Here is a 21,023-nt window from a genome sequence, read left to right as displayed (position 1 = left end):
TTCAGTTAAACGCCTTTTGATTAGAGCTCCTTTTCCAGGGAGACAAAATCATTAAACTGTGGGGTATTTTTAGGGTTATCTTGCAAACAACTGTCAGTTAGTGATCAATTTTCTCTAGGTAGTCCCATCTGGACTACCAGATTGAACCTGCCAGTAGCATATGCTTGTCTCAAAGATTAAGCCATGCAAGTCTAAGTACACACGGCCGGGACAGTGAAACTGCGAATGGCTCATTAAATCAGTTAAATTTAAATTAACAGATTAGTCAACCTCAGAAAGACAGACTTTTTTAAAATGTACAACAAAACAGTTTTTACACAATGAGACATGTACAGGGTTCATTCCTTAGTTTGGATTGGCTGCTGAATGCAGTATCTCCAGAAGAATAGGAAAATCCTAAATGTTAGCAAAATGTGTAGCTATTCAGGGTTCTCACCAAAAAATTTTTTCAGTGTAACGGCAGGTCCTCCCGCGCGTGTACGCGCAATAGATGGGAACGCGCATGCGAAATAGACGGGAACAGGTCAATCGACAGGAAAGTACGGCTGAGGTGGGGAGACATAAATTAGCCTAGATAGGCACCCAGTCGTTTAAAAAAAAAAAAAACGCACATGGCGTTATCTGTCAAAATAACAACGCAGCGGCCACAGTGTTAACCCTTCCTGTTCGGCCCCCGACCGTGGTCAGGAAGCCCGGGATTAACCCCCTTCACTTCCTCAGCAGCCGTAGAGGCAAAGACCCAGGAGCCCAGCCGTATCGAAGAACACTGCAGCCTTTATTGTCTATCAACAGTGGCTGAACCGCACAGTACCGCCAACCCAGCAACTACACACCTTCTCTCCTCCTCTACCGAACTGCCGTCTCTCTCGCTCGCGCTGCATTCAGGGTCGCTCGGACATCTCGCTCTCCTCCTCTCTCACACTCACACACGCTGCTCTCTCTCCCTCTCTCATGACGGAGCCACACACTCTCATAACAATATTTTAAACTGATAGCGTAACGGGCCGTTACAACTGCGTAACGGGTCGTTAGACAGCGTAACGGGCCGTTATGCTGAAATGCGCTGGCGAGAACCCTGCTATTGTGGCTAACATTACAGAGCTCTGTGGAAAGTCTAATACTGAGAATCAGAAATGGTGGAACTTTCAAGAACAATTTGCAACCTACACTCAGTTAACATTCACATCTGTTTGCTTCTCTCCTGCTCTCTGGGCTCAACCTGACTGCACTTTATTCAAGTCAGATTTCCTATTACGCTTTTCTCATTTACCCTTTTTCACTTTTTGTTGACAACGAAATAGTCTAGGAGTATAAAATAGTGGCTGAAATATGAATTAGACTCTGTGGTAACTGACAGTCACTTCAGAGTAATTTTCAGGCTGTAGCTCTAAACTACTGAACTACTGATTTTAAAACTGCAAATGTCTGACAAACTCACACACAAGAGTTAAAAGCAAAAGGGATCATTCTGAGAGAAAATTAAAAGCAATTGAAAATCCTGGTCACAAGCACACCTTCACGCCTGTGTCAGCAGCCATGTTTAAATGTTTAGTTCCATGCTGATAATCACAGACGCAGAGAGAGTCTTCTTCTTGAATGGGGTATGGGAACAGCAGTTCAGCTACATTTGAAGCTACAGAATGTTTAGAACAGAGCTATAACCAGGGGTCACACAGTCATGGTTAAATTTACCATCTTCTCAGTATTTTTTTGAAAGATGCATTCCAGGGACATGTAAACCTGTGATTTATTTGCTGAAAAGGGATGCAAAATGGGAAGTTAAAGTGTTTATGGTGCAACTCTCAGAAGTTCTGTAAAGGTGTGCTCAGGTCAGTTTTAGGGCCTCAACATGTTTTGCTCTGCAGAATCTGTGCAGACAGTGGTGTGTGTCCCTGCTCGACAACCAATACCAGTCGACACACGTGCAGACTGGCTGCCTCCTGTCTCTGTCAGCACACTGTGACTGTAATGTTGCCAATAAATGTGTGGATGCATCTCTATGAAGACGAGTGTGCTTCTCATTTGTGTCTGTGTGTTTATGTATACACCAGCATGTGTGTGTTTTTTGGGGATTTTTTTTGTGCGTGCGCGTGTCTGCGTGCGTCAGCGGACGTGTGTGATGACAGCACGTCCTCACAAGTCATTATGCACTTGCTCAGAAAGTGTTGCCAGATCATGCTAACACCACAGCCCAGGGCTCTGCGCAGCGAGAGGAGATGAGAGGGTGGGAATGGAATGTGTGTGTACATTATGCATATGAGCCACTTCCATGCTTTTCCAACAACTGCACACTCCCAAAGTTTAAACTCGGGGGATGCAGCCGATGCCTACATGAGCGCGTTAATCTTTATCATGTGTGCCATAGAGAAATCAAAGCTCTTGTTTACTCTGGAGCCCTTCTCTCTCTGCTGATTAGCATATCAAAGCTGAGGAGATGACATGGAAGAAAGCTCTCCCACCAGAGCAGACCGGACTCAACTGGACCAGGGGTATAATTGCATGCATGTGGCTTCACTCCACTGGCTAGAGGAGTCGTTGAAGACAGGGGCATCTAAAAGAGTAGGGGGAGCAGAGGATGGGTATGTGGGTGCATTCTTGAGAGATGAGGAGGGAGGGAGAGAAAAACGAAGATGAAGAAATCACTTTAGCAGAAGTGCTGCTGAGTTTGTGCAAATATGCACGTCAGTAAACACAAAAATTGCTGTTTCATCTACATGCATAAATCAAAACTGTATCAAGTTTATACGTGGTAAATCTCATTAAACAAACAGCAGCTTTAACTGGTTTATGGGAACAACTTATGAGCAATCACTGAACGTTTATTAAAGACATATTTGAAGTCCTGGATATGACGTGGGAGAGTGGGTGTAAGATTAACACTGCTGGATGAGAGGGGGGTTGTTCAGTGTGTCGCAGGTGGTTATTGATGGTAAGTCTTGATCCAGTTGTTATTGTAACATCTGCCTGGACGATTCCAGACAGATAGTCAGACGGACAGTCACTGCAGAGCGCGCTGGCCGCTCAGCCGTGGCTGTGTAAACTATCTGAATCTGCATCATCCAGCCCACATCGCCTAAAATCATCCACCTGGTTCAGCTCAAAGCCCTGACGCTCCCATCATTTTGTTTATTTTCTTTGGCTCCTTGCATTTTCTCCCTCTTTCTTTCAACCGCTCTTTGTTATCCACAGCAGTTTCAAATGAGAGTGCAGTCACTTCTCTTTTTATCCACAGGAGGGAGCCATTAGCTATTGCTGTCTACCTGTCTCAGCATCAGCATCGCATGGCTCCCTCCACCTACTCGAGCTGTTTGCGTGTCTGAAAGGCAAGCATCCTGCATCAGTTGTCTTTACTCATTAACTTAACTGTTTAGGCTAATTGGCGAGTTCTACAGCCACGGTGAGCAGGGAATGGTTCCTGGGCTGCTTTTAGTGTGGCCCGTCCAAAACAGTTAATTAGAGGTGTTGGGAAAGCCTGGTGCTCAGCCGTCTCGAGTCCCCAGAGTGGGAGATCCCCAGTGATCCAGGTAATAGAGCTGGAAGCAGCATGGCACCCACTAACGCCCTGTAATGCAATACCCACTTCTAAGGCTTCTGCTCTCCAGCTCCCACTGGACAGCCCAGTAGCCGACAACGCCATAATACCTAATGAAGAAGCCTGACACATTAACTTTTAGAGCGGGGCTTTACCTTGCCAAAACTTTCTCTGGCTTTACGGCTAATTCAGTCATAAGTAATTGTGACCATGTGTAGGCACAAATAAAAATCCTGTGAATTTATAGTTTGTTATAAAAGCCCTGCTTCTCTTCGCCTTGCTCTTCTAGACTGTCCTTTTATGGTGCCACTTTTGCCTTTGTACTTTCACTGCGACTTGATATTTTTTGATGATATCTCACATGTGTTCTTGGGTAAACTGGAGGAGGTGCTTTTCTGTTTAACTCCCTCATTGATGTAACTCGACAGAGTGGTTCCCAGCTGCATGTGTGTGCGCACTGCGTTTCCCATTTGTTTGCGTCACGGTGATGGACTGTCACAATGAGCGTTTATTCGTCTGGTCGCTTGGGTCGATCAGGATGACTTGCAGGCCACTTTGACTAACTGAGGCTTCAGGAACTCTGTCTCGCTCATCATCCATCATCTGCTTCCCCAGCCTTGGAAGAATGTGAATTTTACCTGCCAGCTCATCATTGAAATCAACTTTTTATCAGCTGTCTCGTCCTCAGTTTATTATATGCAGCGTTTGAATAACACAAATGATTAAAAATATCTGTGTAAAGCAATCTAAGGTGTAATGGTCGCTGAATCTGAACCCAAAATTCATGTTCTAAATCTTCCAAATAATAGGTAATCATCATGTTAATCTAAAATATAGTCTACTGTTACGTACTGTATTTTTGCTCTGAGGCCTGTTACAGTATTTGTAGCTTAACTGTCTGATTTGTTTTCTATTTTTCTAGATTATCAAGCTGCTGGATGGGAAGCGTTCTCAGGCAGTCGGCATCCTCATATCAAGCCTGCATCTGGAGATGAAGGACATTCAGCAAGGTGAAAAATACATTCTGATGTCAGTCAGTTTGACACATCTAGAAGCCTGAGAACGCCACAATATCTTTTTTCTGTCTTTCAAGGGTGAGGCTTATATTTAGATTTGGCAGTAATAAACCAAATTTACTTTCCCCACTTAGCAGTAAAACGAGGATGACTCCTGACGAAATGCAGACGGGCTTATTTTTAGTGATGAGATAGTGAATCCTGCAACAGAAAATAATTCCGTAACTCTTGACAGGTACTAATTTGTAACTTGAGAGCCTTTTCTTTTTTTTGGATTAAGTTTTATTTTGCATGGAACGTAGAGGGTTTTTCCAGTTACCACAGTGGGAAAGAAAATACCTCGATTTGTCAGAATGGGAGATGGCAACAGTTGGATAACAGCAGCCTTTCAGCTTTCCTGTCAGGCCTCCTACGCTGGTTAGAATCAAATTGCCATCTCCTTCATTTCAAGAGTTTCATAGATTGATTGCACACTTGGTTGTTGTATGGAAAATGTAGGCCTGTGTGTGTGTGTGTGTCTAAGAGGCTGCATGGGTGTGTAAATGCATATTATGTGAGTTGGGGACATCGTAGATGGGCCAGGAATTAGTCGTGTCCTGGGACTGTGGCGGAGAGTGCCTGCCGCCTGCTAGTCTGAGCATGCGGCCAGCAGATCTGTTTATTGTAGCCAGTGACGGTTTCCACAAGCCTAATGGGACTGACACCCCACTAATGATCTAAGCATGTACAAAACCACCTTCCACAGTTAGCAGACACTGCGCTACCACATAAAACCACCTCAAACACAAGCCAAGAAGCACGCACACCAGGACGACCATCTTGTTTAGATTTTTTTTTTCTCCTTTTCCCTTCAGTCTAAGTCTCTCTGTTCTTCTTGTGGAGGTGGTTTGGTAAAAAGGCCTGTTCACACCCAGCGTGAGGCGGCTTCCTTGTGCCTTAATGGGAGGTGCATGTGAAATGGACAATTTGAATCTGACAATGAAGGACAGCACCTTAATAAGCACTTCTAAGGGCTCTAGTCCCTTGCCTCGCCTGCTTGCCTCCCCTTTGTTGCCAAATTAAAAGGACATGGTACATGTAATGTAATTACAGCTACTAGGGAGGGAGAGCGAGGGAAGGAGGGGAGCAGAGAAGGCAGCACTCTGGTTGAGAGAGAGGGGGTCAACTGCACCCGTCCAAGTGACTGGGGGACCTCAAGGGCCACCATGGTTCAAGGGCAAAGGGAGGCTCTCCCCCACACACCACCGCACCGCACGCACACAAACACATACACACATACGAGTGAGAAGTGGAAGGAGAGGGTGTGAGGCCGTTGGCAGGCCGGCTTTGATCTGTCGGTGTGGAGAGATATCCGGCTCCCCTCGGATCAGAGTGCTCCTGTGCACACTAGAGCAGGCCCCCCTTTGGTGTGTGATTGACGGCTGCATGGCTGAGGGACTGAATAATCCACTCTAATAAGATGTAGGAAATGGACCTCCAGCGTTTTCTCCAAACCAGACACAGGGACCACATTGGCAGCTTCTCTGCAACAGAACAGCTGGGAACCACAATGCAAAGTATTGCCTTGTTAGCTGGAAGTAGAGTGTGATTGGAAAGACGAGGCAGCGTTGGTGAAATTAACGTTAACCTGTGCCACTATGAACTATTCTGCTCAAACCAAAACATCACCTTTTTATACTGCTGTTACAAGTTTTTGTATTTGAAGTATCATACATGAATTACATGTGCAGCTGAAAGTTAGCGTTATGATTTTAATCCTACTTGAAGGTAGCAAACAAGACAAGGAAAGAGCTAAAGCATCTTCTTAAAATCATAATAAATACATAAAATAAATATAAAATGATATAAAGGCCTGGACCTTTAGGGAAATGGCACAACCATGGATAGAGGTGAGAATGGAAAAAATAAATGTGTTTTGTGCCGAAGTTACAGTGCCATTAATTATAAAGAAAAAACAAAAGCTAAATTTCTTTATTTATTTTACAAAAAAGTCAAAACAAATACGTAATCATCATGTGCAAGTGCCCTCACGTCTTACTAAAACTGGGAAGAATGATGGATCTACATAATGTGGGTATTTTACTATTTCTGCTCTTAATTTCTAGACTGGTCTCCTGTCTGCTCTGTATAAACACGACCTGCAGTTCAATCAAAATGAATTTTTGTGACATGACTGTTGTTCCCATCTGAGTCACTTTCCAAAATCTAAAGCAAAGTTTGAGTTTTAAAATGAGACGTGTTGAATTGGGTGAATTTGATGAAGTATCACAATTTTAAGCTTGGATTAGCTTAATTTCCCACATGGATGGACACGTCAGTGGTCATCAAGGACCGTGTCAAAGTTGAAAATCCGATGATTCTCTGCCTTTATACTTTTTGTTTGGTGGGTTTTGGGGTTGAGAGGCTAAAAAATGGGGGGGAAAAAAATGTTTCCGTTTACTGGATAGAGAGTGAAATACACAGAAAATGTCCATCGACTGATTTTTTTTGCATGTTTGTCTGCGCAGTAACCATTTAGCTATCAGGTCCTCCAAGATTAAAAGGTAGTATTTATAAGCAGTTACATCTATCATTGGTCACTTCAACAAACTTGGGGGTTTTGCTGCTCTACTTTTACTTGGTGCTATTTGAGAAGTATTTTAATGTAGCAAATGATGACAACCTTTAGTTACATTTTGCATTATAACAGACATTACTGAAGTCATTTTGTGATAAGACTTCTCTCTATTTGTACTACATTAACCATACCAGTCATCACTTTATCCCACATGTAACATGTGAGTAGATTTAGGGAGTAAGTTTAGGGAGTAAGTTTCACTGCATTATGTCATCTTCTTCTGAAAATCCTGTATTGTGATTAATTTTTATGAAAACTGTGTGGTCACTCTGAGTAAACGCAGTAGGAGCAGGTTTCAGGTCCTTAAAAAACAAACTAATACTCCACTGCAAATATAATTTTTACATTCAAAAACGTATTTAAGTACTATCAGTAAAAGTACTTATTCTGCAGAAAAGCCCCCTTTCTGTGTTTTGAATGTATTTTTTTATGTTGCTGCTGTGAAGGTTTCATTTTTCTACTGTAGATGTCTAAGAGTGACCTCATTTGAACTACTTCCTACCATGTTTGATAATGTAATCCGCAGTTACGCATTATATTAGACAAAATCAGCATGTTAGCCTTATTACTGTCCTGTCAGAGCCACATTTTTTTGAAGGTCAGCTTGTCAGATAAATATCCCCGTTCTCAGCTTTGTGATGATGCATTTTCCAGCTAATGCAGCAGGATTCTTAAAAAGTTTATTTAGTTTAAGAAGTAGGAGGCCTTTCTCACACCACAAGGGAACACTTAATCCTTCAGTTTATTAACACCTCATCTGGAAATGTGCAGTTTTAACTGGAAAGGAAGGCCATGACATCTGATGAGTATCTACTGACTAAATCTGTAGTGGAGTAGAAAGTATAATATTTTCCGCTAAGATGTGGCAGAGTAGAAGTATAAAGTTGCATAAAATGAAAATATTGAAGTACAAGTTCCTCTAATTTGTACTTTTTTTACAGTACTTGAGTAAATGTACGTAGTATCTCCTCCTATAACCAAACACGTCAGCTGATCCAGTGGAGGCATCCCTCCCATCATGGCACCTCCCCCCCCCCCACATCACTAAACCATAAGCCTGCGACACTTCTCAGACACAAAACAGGAATAACTCTCTCTTCTTGTGACATAGTCTGAGTGCTGCCTTCCATACACACTTTTTTTACCTCCGCCAGGAGGTTATGTAATCACCTGTGTGTGTGTGTGTGTGTGTGTGTGTCTGTGTTTGTCTGTCTGTGTGTTTGTCTGTCTGTGTGTCTGTGTGTTTGTCTGTCTGTGTCTGTTTGTTTGTCTGTTAACAGCATAACTCAAAAAGTCATGGACGGATTTTCACCAAATTTTTACAGGATGTCCGGAAGAGTAAGAATCGATTAGATTTTGGAGGTGATCCGAATCACCGTCTGGATCCAGGAATTTTGAATTTTTTGAAGGTCGAATGGACAGAGTTATGTTGCAGACAGACAGACAGACAGACAGACAGACAGACAGACAGACAGACAGACAGACAGACAGACGGCATGGTGGAGGTATGCGCTCTCTGAGTGCTTTTCTAGTTTTTTTTTTTTTTTTTTTTTTTACAGTTTAAATCTGCAAGAAAACTTAATATCCTTTGTTTTCACATGGTTTAAGATAAGATAAACTTTATTGATCCACAGTAGGGAAAGTTCACTGTTACAGCAGCTCCAAAAAAAAAGTATGACAGTTGAAAAATAAATTGGATAAAACACATTGCAAAATTGTTGAGAACATTATGTACAGATGATGATTATTTTTAAAGAAAACTATATCAAAGAGGATGAGTTGTAAGTTATTCCACATAAGTAGGTGGAATGCGTATGTAATTGATTGATTACATGTGTGTATTTCATTGACTTCTTCTTTTTACCTGCTCCTGCATTGTCTCTTTCTCGCTCAGCTCACCTTCCACTGCCCCTCTCTTAAAATCATTAGTTGGCTGTGGTGGTTCTGGCTGTGGGCTCAGAGGTGAAGCGGGCTTTCTTCTCTGAGAGCCGTGCCGAGTGGCTTTGTGCCCTGAATATGACGGGAGAACGGGAGCTTTAATATTGGCCTGTAATCTGTGGTCTCAGTCCGCACCGCACACCTCTGCTTCCACAGTCTGGCTGCACTCCCACCTCAACATAATGTTCTCAATTAATTTTACATTGCAGCTACATGGTAACCCAATTATGCATTTTGGTTCTTGGTGCAGATGTGGTGTTGCGTACAAGTAGCACACTGGTTTCCCTCAAATATTATTCTTTATTTCTTGGTTTTCGCAGTAGTTTTTAATTTTTGTTGCATCATATAATTTTAGCCACAGATTTAATGTTCTATTAACCAACGTTTGCCAAAATGACAGGGTTGTCACGAGTTTATGTCTCTGGGCGGGAAATCAAGCTCAAGCAGCACTTAAATGGCAGCTTGCTTAAGCCAAGATCTGATCCATGTATGAGACCGACTGCTTCTAATGAATATCTCTGCTGTTATTTTTCACAGCTGTTCTTAATGTGGACAACTCTGTGGTGGATTTGGAGACCATTGAGGCTTTATACGAAAATGTAAGTAGCGTTCTGTGTCGCAAAATAAAGGGGCGAGAAGGATGAGGCTGTAAAGTCATGTGACAGTTTTAAAGAGAATGGATAAAGCCTATTTATTTTTATTGCTACCAATAAATGTTTACATGTGTGGCTTATCAGTGCTCATGATTTTCGCTCAGCATAACTATTGCAGCGTGCCTAAATTTCTACTGTATGTCAGTCTCTAAAGCTAAAAATAAGTATTCAGCTGTCTGTCTCTTGATAGAGGGCCACCAGTGATGAGATGGAGAAGATAATGAGACATTATGAGACATCGAAAGAAGATGAAGTCAAACTGCTGGATAAACCTGAACAGTAAGAGTATTTTTTTTTGTAATACATGGAGGTAATTACACTCAAGAATTCGGACTGTCAGGTCGTTTGTGTCAAAACCGTACGAGTGAGCTCAGGTTCATTCATTGTAATAATTATTTATCCATTGATTTAAATTAATTATATGTGTGATTCTGAGCTTTCACTTGACTGTACTGGTGATGGACAATGACATGTTTGCAATAATGTTGAGTAAGACTTATAGCGGCGATAATGTGCAATTTAAATAATGAGACGTTTGTTATTTTTTAAACCGTAATCTTAGCTTATTGGAAAAATCCGAGATTTACATAGAAGGCCTTCAGTTGCTTATTTAAACAGTCTGTATTGTATATATTCTTCCATAACTCTGTGTGTGTCTGCAAATGTATGCGTTAATGGATGTTACTTCAGTAGTTCCTGTCGGGGTTAAGTAGTCCCGGCCAGTTAACGAGGCCTGGACCCAGCGGTGCCGCTCAGCCTGGCCTTCCTATTTCCATGTTTGACCAGAGCTGTCACTGTAGCAGCCTGAGTCATCCCTACTCAGTGTCTGCCTCCATCAGCACGGCCTAATCACACAGGATGTTACCGCTCCGCTCCCCTCCGACACGGCACTGTTTACACAAGTCGTCCCGCATCAGGCCAGAGCTACCTTTGATCAGTCTCCGTGCGCCGCTCGCTGCTTTCCCTCCACCCGACCCCGTGGACCTTTCAAACCCAGCCGAGCAGCACCGCTCATGACTATCAGCTGCCTCCCTGCCTGGGAACAGCAGCACTGACTCAGCCGGCCTGCATGGGGAAGCTCGGCCTGCCAAGGACCCAAAATAGTTCTTCCTGTTGGACATTTTGTTTAATTCTGTCATAACACATCACACCCCATTCTCTTCCTCCTTCTCCTCCTCCCTCTGCTCCTCCTCGTCCTTTTGTTTTCCAAGGTTTCTCTACGAACTCTCCCAGATTCCTGAATTCGCAGGCCGAGCCCACTGTATCATCTTCCAGTCAGTGTTCCTCGACACCATCTCCTCCATACGTCGCAAGGTGGACATTATCTCCAATGTCTGCAAAGTAAGAACATCACGTCAGCAAACACTGCTTCCAAAGTGTCATGAATGAAGGTTTACTAACCCGAGTAACTGTGTGTTTTTGTCAGGAGCTGCTCGAGTGCGACAGTTTGCGGGAGGTTTTGGGGCTCGTTCTGGCCTTTGGGAATTATATGAATGGAGGGAACAGGACAAGAGGTCAGGCTGATGGCTTTGGACTGGAGATCCTCCCCAAGCTGAAGGACGTCAAGAGCAGAGTAACTGTCCAAAATCTGACCAATAATGTCGCAATGTTTGATTCAATAAGTCGACTCATGAATTTTTCCATTATTTCTTCCTCAGGACAATTGTATTAATCTGGTGGACTACGTGGTTTTGTACTACCTGCGCAATTTTGATAAGGTAAGTTACAAATTGTAAACATCTTACACTATTTAAACACCTCAAAAACTCATCACTCATTTGCACTTTGTTATTTCCAGCATGCTGGCACAGAAAACAGTATTTTCCCTCTTCCGGAGCCTCAGGAATTCTTCCAGGCTTCTCAGGTTAAGTTTGATGACCTCGCCAAAGACATCAGAAAACTGAAGAGAGACCTAACCGGTAAGACATTGTGGAAATGAAGGCTTAAACGTCACACCGCAGTGAATTTTACCGCTTAGGTCAACTTTGTTTCCTTGTAAATCACTCCGTGTAATTGTACACATTACCATCTTTCAGCAGAGCAGTTTAGATGTAAATGTAGATTCCATGGACTCTTCCTGCCCTCTGCGGAGTTTGTGGGTGTATTCAGGACCTTGGATGGCCCGAGGCAGCTTTTCCCAGTTTCCAGACATTGTATCGCAGCAGCCATGTCATCATAACACCACAGCCTCTCCTGTTTCAGGATGAGTGGCGGAACATTTAGAAGCGTCTTGATTTCTTTGTCTCCGGAGCATTTCAAGCCGGAGAAACATCCTAAAAAGCTGATTCCCAGTCAGTGAGGAAACATCAGAGCAGCAACTGGCGGGTAAATAAACAAATACACTTTTGATGTTGTGCGCTTGTAGTGTCGTGGGCGCCGAGCCACTCAGCAACCCAGCCAGTCAGCCAGTTAGTCTTGGCCAGGGCCATGCGGAGGTTAAAGGCGATGCCCCCCAGTGCCCCTGGTGTCTGTGGTTATTTAAATCAACCAATAATACGGCATATGAAAGCAATTAGATATGCTCCGCAGCTCTCCCCTACATCTTTTAGATTGCTGTTAAAGCCCTCTCCTCTCTGACCCGAGGGAAAAATACAAAGAGTCTACTAAAGTACCCAGACCCACCTCAAGCTGTCACTCATTTATTAGGAAAAATGGAAGACCTGAAGACAATAAATGCAACATAAGGGCCCTCGTATTTGATCTCTGCTGCAGCACAGTCTGGCACAGTAGTCCTCGGGGGTATTAGCATCACAGGGCGGGCATTGGATTCTGGATGTTTGGTGAGCTCCACCTATGACTCCCACCATTTTTATCCTCTCCAGCCGCCAAGAATAAATATTTATGCCTGGCTATTATAAACCAGCCTAAAGAAAGCAACTGGTCTTAATTATAAAGCTAACACAGATCGCTTCCATCCGCATTGGGAACGCTGTCTGATACTGAGAACATTGAATCACACTTTGGTTTGCTCGTGCTGTTAGACTGGCCTTCACCTGATGTTGAGGTGGCGACTGCAGCGGTCGGCAGTGTCTCGACCTCCAGCCTCGGGTCAAAGGTCAGGAGACGTGACGCTAATAGTCAGAAAATCATCTCTCTTAGCTTAAATCTGCTCTTGCATATCGCCGCTGACACAGTTTCCATGTTTGTGTCAAATACAATAAAGAAAACCTACTGAATTCTGCACACGAGTCTGTGCGAGATTTATGGCTCTCTGTGTTTTGCTAGTCATCGGTGATGCTCAGGAGCGAGTCGTCGTCCACCCGGCTGCCCTCTTCTTCACTGGCTTGTGCAGAAACATGATCCTCTTTTGATGGGGCTTCCTGTTTGGGGAGAGGGTGATGACCTCTCTCTGGCAGAGGGATGAGTGAGAGGCCACGAGGACCTAAACCTACTGTAGGACTCCCAGCTCCCATTGAGGCAAATCATAATAATAATAAACTTTATTTAATCAGCACTTTTCAAAATGAAGGTACAAAGTGCTTTACATGGTTGAATCAGACAAATGAAACAAAGACTTCACATCATTAATGTTTCCTACTCGGCACCAAAGATTACATTTATCATTAAGATTCTTTACAACATGACTAGAACCACAAGCAGCTACTCATTCTTCTTGAAATTGCGTTTCTAGATTTACTCTCTCAGACCAGCGGCTGCCTACAAAACGATCCTTTTAACGGCCGCATGATTGGAGCAGACAGACGGGCAGGGATGTTACCGTATGATATAGGATCAAATAAAAAGAAACAGTCAGAGCTCATTTGCTGCTCGGGGGAGTTTAGTGTTTCACAGAAGGCCTGGCCCAGGTTAGGCATTCATCACTGTGGCAAATCAGACAGTGTCCTGATTTTAAATGGCCTTTAATGTCAGGTTCGGGCAGGGCCTTTAGCCTGAGCTCTGCTTTACGACAGAGACTCGGAACAGCATGTGTGAAGTCAGCGTGCAGAGATACTGTCATCTCTCTCCTGACCAAAGGACAGAAAAGCTAGAATTAAAAAGCTAGATTTAGGGTTTTTTTTGTCATTTAATTGTTGCAAATGATCACGCATGCAAGAAAAATTAGACATGCATGGTCTTAAATCTTGAATATCTTGAATAAATCTACCAGTATTTCTGCAAATGCATTTAAAAGTTAAATCTGTTTGAACTCCCTTTACCAAACTAGACTATTTTGCATTTTTTTAATGCATTTTGCATTCAAATGTAATCAAATGTAATGCTCCACCTGCCTGAAGCCTCGAGCTGTGAGCGAAGAGTTGCAGTCAAATGGATACAGGTTGATTTATGAGGGATGGAAAGGGAAGAGATGGTCTTACCTTTTCCCCTACCGAGGCAGTCTCCTGGTTGGCCTTGTCGAGGGGTGATAGTATTTTTCATCCCTTAGAAAGCAGAGCTGGAAGTCTGACAGTCTGCTGGAACTGAAGATAATTGGGATGAGTGAGAGAGTTGACTTTCCAGGTATAAATTACAAAAATATGCCAGGACTGGAGTACTGTACTGGTTTAACCTCAGAAACAAATGTATTTTTTGTAGCAGGCCTCATGAGGTTGATTGATTCTACTTGTAAAAGTAAAATCTTTTTTTTTTTTTAAAGAATTGTTACATTTGTTGGAACTGCTGTTCTGCTGCTCTCTGATCTTTAAATATGCAGCAATAAGAATGACTTGTGTATTCTGTGTTTCTCTGCGTCGCTGCTGTCATTTGTTTGCTACCTCACTGTTTATGCTTCATCATGATCCAGAGTGTTCAGAGACGCTGGAGGTGGCAGGGCGTTACGGCCACATTACTGAGACGGAAACATTCATCAAACAGCCAGAGTAGAGATCTTGTGGTTTTCCGCAGAGTCGCCATCCACTGTTAAGCATTTTCTTTAAATCCGCACACTATAGTTGGGCATTGTCTTTGCGTGTTGTAATTTCCTGGTAGCTGCAATGGGGGCTCTCACTGCGGTGAAATCATAAGTATATATTGACATCAAAGTTGCCAATTTTACAAACCACACAGGGTAAATCCTGGAGCAGAAGTCTGACTTTCTTGTTTGTTTTCTTTCCAGTTTAGTCCACCAACACCACCACAGCCCCCTTTACCCACAGCTGTTGACATGTTACCTCATATTATGCAACAGCAATAACTGACTCCCTCCTATTCAGTTATGATGAGCTCGGCATTGTCTTTTTACGGATACAGATGCATGTTTGTAAGTGTTGTTTGTTCGCCTCAGGAAATCGTTGCATTTGCTCCATTGGTCTTCGCAGTGTGTATTACTGGACCTATGGCTCTGGCTGGATGTGTCTGTACATTGTTCAAGGCAAAATTCTAAATTTTCTCTGGTTCAACTCTAACACAGTCCATAAAATAGTTCTTAACCAATCAGTTCATTCTCATCAGGAAGCCGGTTTTATAAATGACTTACAGTCATGCACAAAACCACAGTGCTGTGTTCAGTGATTTGAATAATGTCTTGATACAGGCTGCATTAGCGCCCCAGATGCAGAGCTGCTGAGTGAATCTGTTTCCTCTTTGTAGTGGAACATTGGAAGGGGTTTAAAGATTGGAGCCGTGGCTCCAATCATGATCCCGTCTGTCTGTGGTGGTAAACCAGCCGCCCTCCACCACCTGGGTCGCCCCGCTTGTGTAGTTGTTGTTGTTGTAAAGTGGAAAATCGTCTGCTTCTCAAGTCACAAACACAAAAGCAACCACATTATTTCCATTAATTACTGGCCTCGTATATATTATAATGCAGTCTAATTTAACTCTGATTAGTGAAAATGGGAATTATTTTGAACTTAATTAAAATGATGAGGAAGACAAAAACTACCACTGATTTTCATTAGGTCACTTTTAACGGACTATTCAATTATCTTTTTTACTGTATGCCATAAATTTTTTTTTTTGATTAATTCTATATTTTCTATTTTTTATTCTAATGCTTCCCATTTATTTTAAATATGCTTTCTTTAATTCCAACTTTTCTCATTTGCGATGAGAAAATGCTAAATTTTGATGTGATCAAAGACTATGCTTAAAGAAAGTCACAAATCATTAAATTATCACCTAAAGTATCTAAAAGTGTATCTAAAATTAAAGTCATTTCCAGTCAAAGGATAATTTGGTAATAAATAAAACGAATAAATAAAAGTGGATGCGAATGACTATTGGTGTAATTTTACAGAAAACATTTCTGAGCCTGTGATGGGTATTCATGTAATCCTATTTTTTCTTCAGTTACACACAGAAATGTTATAAATACTACTACAGTAAGTACAGAGGAGCACAAACTTCATTTTGTTTTTCACATTTATGCATCTCACCCAACCAGAGATTTGTAAAAGAACAATGTATGAATGTATTAAATCCACACTGCAGGCTTCATCATTGTTGGCCCTGTTTTTTTTTTCCCTTTCTTTTTCTTTTCCCATTTTTATTGTTGAGGCTGCCTCTCATATTAACATTCACGGCTCCATTAACAGACACTTTATTTGAGTCAAAGAACAAACCTTTAATACTTCCACCAAAGGCCCCTAAGATCTGAGGTCTTCTGTCTCCCCTGATGGCGTCAGACATTCACTTGCAGGAGTGTCCTCCTTTTGAATGCACTTCTCCAGAAAATGTATTATCACTCCAAGACAATGTCTCAAACTCTGGCTTTTAGTTTTTATTCTTTACAGCTGCTGTGTTTTTGTGGGCTTCCTCCTTGCGGCCTTTGCTGTCTGGACCACATTTGGAAGAGAGCCGCCTCTAAATTGTAGACTTGCTGTTTTGAACGCTGTTTTAATGGGTCCTTTTGAGTTGGGGGATTTCTGGTAAGGAAATGTGGTTTGTCCAAACAGGATATTTTGGTTGTCATGTTTGTATGGTTGCTGATTTCTGTTTTTTTATTTCGATAGCTGCTGCCTCTTACTACCCGTGAATTTAAAAAGTGTCCCGGAATCCAAGCTGTACATGGTTACATCTCACTGTTAATGCACGGATGTCGTGTTTCCTGTCAGATTTATTCAGACATCCAATAAATAAAAGATGTAATAGAGTGCGTTTACGGAGGTGCAGGTGCAACAGCTCCGCATGCAAACATGTGAGAGCCAAACTCGGATCTGAAAGCAGCGACGGCGTGAAGTGAGACGGCGGCCAGACCTGTTAATGTTCTTGTTCTGTTGCAGAACTATTTAGCTATGCAGTCATAAGCAAGTTAAGGTATTTATTGCAGCCATTAATGACTTACAGGTTGGAGGATTGTGCCAAAGTTCTTTCACCAGGCGTCTGTGTATAGTAACCCAGGCTTACAGTTGAGAGGAAATGGGGAAAGGTTCGGCTGGAACACACTCAGTCACGGCTGTTTCCTCTCAGCTCGTGTGAGCTGGATCATTTGGCACGACAAGAAAACCCATCCGCAAACAGCACACAACACATCTGCTGCACTCACATATACAGAGGGTGTAGATGGTAGAACACAACGCGGTGCCACAGAACACGACGCTTTTTGCAACATTTGCAATTAAAATGTCAGAAAGGGCATGTGAAAGAGCACATTACTGATGTGTAAACCACCAATAGTATCGACTGAAATGAGTGAGTCAAGGAATAAACTGGAGTTTTATGTTTAGAATTTTAATTGAAAGCAATCGCTGTTTAAATGAAATGTCCTTTTTAATCCTCATCTTAAAAGCCTGTTTTGTCTCCCTCCTCGGCTTTTATTCTCACTTTCTGCTCATTTAATTAGAGGAGTGTGTTTCGAGGCTTTCCGTTGTCACACACTGTCTCAGTATGATCTACTTCATTATGTTATAAATTACCTTCCTCCTTTTGTTTTTTTTATTTTAGCACTGAATGATTTTTTTTTTTTTTTTTTACTGACTTTTTTACTTTTTTGTTGGTTTTTACTCCAGCTTTAAATCCTTCATTCATCTCTTTATTTCTCTCTCTCTCTGCCTTTAGGGTCATTAATCATTTTCTGTGATTCTTTTTTCTCTCTTTACCAGCTTGTGAGAAGAACGTGCAGCAAGTGTGTAGTAACTCAACCGAGGAGCAGCTCCAGCCTTTCAAGGAGAAGATGGAGGGATTTGTTTCTACTGGTGGGTCAAGCTTAGATTCTATTTCATGTGTTGTAAAGAAAGAAATATTCATTATTAGTTTTATGTTTTTAATTCCATCATCATCAGATACAACTACTCAGGATCATGCTTGAGTAAATAAATGTCATTTAAATGATGCAAATGATGGCAAGTGGATGAAAAATGTCAACATTTCCTTCTTCAACACCTGATTCTAGTTTAGTGATTCTTGCAAACATTGCAAGGTTCACAGAAAGAAAAATGCAGTGCAGATCCCTCACACTAATGATCCTTCAGCACCAAACAACTGCCAAAAATTAAACAAAGAAAGGCACAGATTAGCCACATGCTGTCCTAACAGCCATAGAGACCTTGTTTGAATCTGTTTGTGTAATCTCTGGCTCCCTTTTATGAGTTCTATTTTCTACCACTGAGATAATTAGAGTGTCAGTCAAGCTGAGGGACAACAAGTTCTTTAATCTTCTCCCACTCCCTCCAAATCATGCACAATGACGCTCTCAAGTCTTCGCCGCCAGATAGTGATAGTGGATGTTTGCCCTCGGTCCTGCCTGTGAGGAAGTTTCCAGCATCTTCAAAGATGAAACATTCATTTAGACAGAGGATTTACAGCTGAGGAGATGGTCATGAAACCAAGCTTACAGAGCTAGAAAGGCCCCGTTTTCACCCAGACACACAGCACGGGGCCTTTAAAAAGAGGGAGTTATAATTATGTTTTATGCTGTCAGACAGTCAGCTGTTTGGAGGAGAATCTGTCTCCTGGTGCGTTTGTGTTTTTGTTCTCGCTGAGAGAGGGCGTCTCGGTGCGCTGTAAGACAGCATGAGGACATGAGTCTACAGGCCTGTAGAAGGGATCACATTGCCTCTAACATGGTTCTCATGTACTCTCGGCTTCCATAAAGCTGGCAGGACATCTATGGCCGCGGCCTTGTAAAGCCTGGCTGGCCTCAGTGGATCGGTCCTGGGGACCACCATGACAGGAACAGAGCTTCCCCGACACACTCTGATCATCTCTGTCCCCTCTCTGACCCACACTCTGCTGAACTTCTACTGTGCTCTCCTCCTTTCTAGCTAAAACTGTAGATATAGCAACCGACTCCTAACTTCATGCCTTCTATCAAGCTCACAAACGGCACTCTGGGGTGATGAGAAATAAACTCAAAAAGGAAGCAAAGTCTGAGAATCGCACCTCATCTGGTTCAATGTCTTCGTTTCTTCAGTAGGAAGTAAGCAAGTTGAGTGTAAGAATATAAACATGAGCACAATGGTAGCTTGAATATGGAAGGTGACTGTGTACACATTTCTGTGAATAATGGCTCACTTATCATTGAAATGATGGTCCTTGCTGCCTATTAGTTAGTTTCATTGGAGCTTTATTATACACAAACCTTCCTCCGCATCAGAGTTTACCACAAAGAGCTCATCTGTTTCTGTGGAAGGTCGTCTGTCAGCCTGTTGAATCCACTTGTCCCAAAGCTTTTTGCACATTTCCACATTTTTTTGCACAAGCCTTCAGGGTCTGATTTGCTATCAGAATCCAGGCATTTACCGAGCTTTAAAGCCACGGTGCCTTTCACTGCCTCCACACTGGCATCAGCACATCTTGAAAATAAACCTTCGGGAGGAATACCCGTAAACCTTTTTTTTTTTTTTGTCATAAACGGAATTCCTCAAGCTGTTACCCGTGCTTTGGCAGGAGCGCCATGTAATCAGTGTTTGTGATGATTCCATGACTTCAAACTGCTAAAACAAAGCACCTATTCTTACATCAAAGGGCGGCTGAGGCTCTTAAACTCTGACTCATTGGTGAATAAGGGAATTTCTCACCCAGGTAAAGAGTCAGACAGCTGACTTGCAGATACAGGTGCTTGACATATGATTTCACATTTTGGAAAGAAAGCGCAAGTAACAGTGTGGAGAAATGAAGGGAAAAAAAGACCAGAACTTTGTCCAGAGAGTTTTGTTTCTCAGGAGCGCTGACCCTTGGTGCAGCCTGTGGAGAATCTCTCAGCAGGGCTTGCAGGTGAACCCAGACGCCCTGTGCTCTCCGTCTTTAACTTCCCTGTGTGATCCCTCCCATTTCTAATCCAGCGATCTGTTCTCTTGTAAGGCTCCTGCTCTTGTCGTGTCGCTGTTTCTGTTCTTCTTCCAGTTGTAGCCCTGCATGCCCTCTGGAATTTCCTGCTGTATTTGATTTGTATTAAATATCTGTGCTCTGATTTTTACACAACATTTATCTGATTGTGTTCTCTGATTTTCTGGAAAGTGCCTTTGTTTTTCCCCTAAAGGTTTGTTGCTCTTGCTGTCCAGACTCAGTCCCCCATTCAGATCTGTTGTCTGAAGCTAAAGAACATTCTCCTGATCACACTGTGGTGTTTTTAATGTGTCTAATCAACCACTTTTTTTCTTTCCCTTTTTAATAGGAGCTCTTTGAAACCTCTGGGGATATCGTGACTGGCGAATTTTTCATGTTGAATATATGGCATGACTAATTGAAAACAAATTCCTGCTTTTATCCTCTTGTGGAGGCCTCATTTCACTGGCTCACTTAGGAAAAATACGTGTGTATCATCATATCCTTTTGCTTTCTTTGTTGTCAGTGAGTCAGAACCCAGTAAAAATTTGCCGATAAGTCTTTCAGACGCATCAGTGTTCAAATAGAGGTTGGGAAGGAGATGAAGAAGGATGTTTTATGGAAATCTTCAGCATCCCTCTTGGACTGCTCCCCATCTCTTTATCTGGCTGCTAGGTAAAGCGGCGGTTTGGAAAAGTGTGTCAGAGTTTTAAAGCCCTAATTTATTGTCCCTCTCAGCATGCACGTCTCATAACTTTCTAGTTAGCGACTAGTGGTTTCATGTTTACAGAGGGAGCGGAGGAAGAGAAACTTCACACATCCTCCCTCTCTGGGCCGCTCTCTCTCTCGCTCTCCCTCAGCGTCTCGGCTCCTGTGCCACCTCTGCACAGTCGCACCAGAGGGGTACCTCAGGCGCCAGCCTGACCCCCACTGAGACTAACGCCATTGGTCACGGCCCCTCTCCTCTTCCCCCTCCTCCCTTTATCCCAGACATGGCCAGCCCCCCTTCATTAGGTTTACCTCAGCCCCTTTGCCCACGTACATGTAAAAGAAAAAAGAGTAAAAGTAAAAGGGGTGGTTGATCGGAGGCTTTAGCTCACCTTCTCCCAAAAGACCCCCAAACCTGC

General features: G+C 42.7%; 2 protein-coding genes across 2 annotated transcripts in view; one reads left to right on the top strand and one right to left on the bottom strand.

Annotated features, from left to right (window-relative positions):
• The window catches only part of LOC110965537 (actin, alpha cardiac muscle), a 215,229-nt gene that overhangs the window by 160,014 nt on the left and 34,192 nt on the right, over nucleotides 1–21,023 (bottom strand). The window lies entirely within an intron of this gene.
• LOC110971667 (formin-like) overlaps nucleotides 1–21,023 on the top strand; it is a 43,875-nt gene that overhangs the window by 12,955 nt on the left and 9,897 nt on the right. The window contains exons 6-13 of the mRNA XM_051955660.1: nucleotides 4,455–4,542; nucleotides 9,641–9,702; nucleotides 9,947–10,035; nucleotides 10,968–11,097; nucleotides 11,183–11,329; nucleotides 11,415–11,474; nucleotides 11,555–11,675; nucleotides 17,733–17,825. Coding sequence (XP_051811620.1) covers nucleotides 4,455–4,542; nucleotides 9,641–9,702; nucleotides 9,947–10,035; nucleotides 10,968–11,097; nucleotides 11,183–11,329; nucleotides 11,415–11,474; nucleotides 11,555–11,675; nucleotides 17,733–17,825 — 790 coding nt within the window. The remainder of the gene's footprint in view (nucleotides 1–4,454; nucleotides 4,543–9,640; nucleotides 9,703–9,946; nucleotides 10,036–10,967; nucleotides 11,098–11,182; nucleotides 11,330–11,414; nucleotides 11,475–11,554; nucleotides 11,676–17,732; nucleotides 17,826–21,023) is intronic.

Source organism: Acanthochromis polyacanthus, chromosome 1 (assembly GCF_021347895.1).
Source record: "Acanthochromis polyacanthus isolate Apoly-LR-REF ecotype Palm Island chromosome 1, KAUST_Apoly_ChrSc, whole genome shotgun sequence".
NCBI lineage: Eukaryota > Metazoa > Chordata > Actinopteri > Pomacentridae > Acanthochromis > Acanthochromis polyacanthus.
The sequence above is the reverse complement of the archived record's forward strand: the minus strand, read 5'-3'. Positions and strand labels throughout refer to the sequence as shown.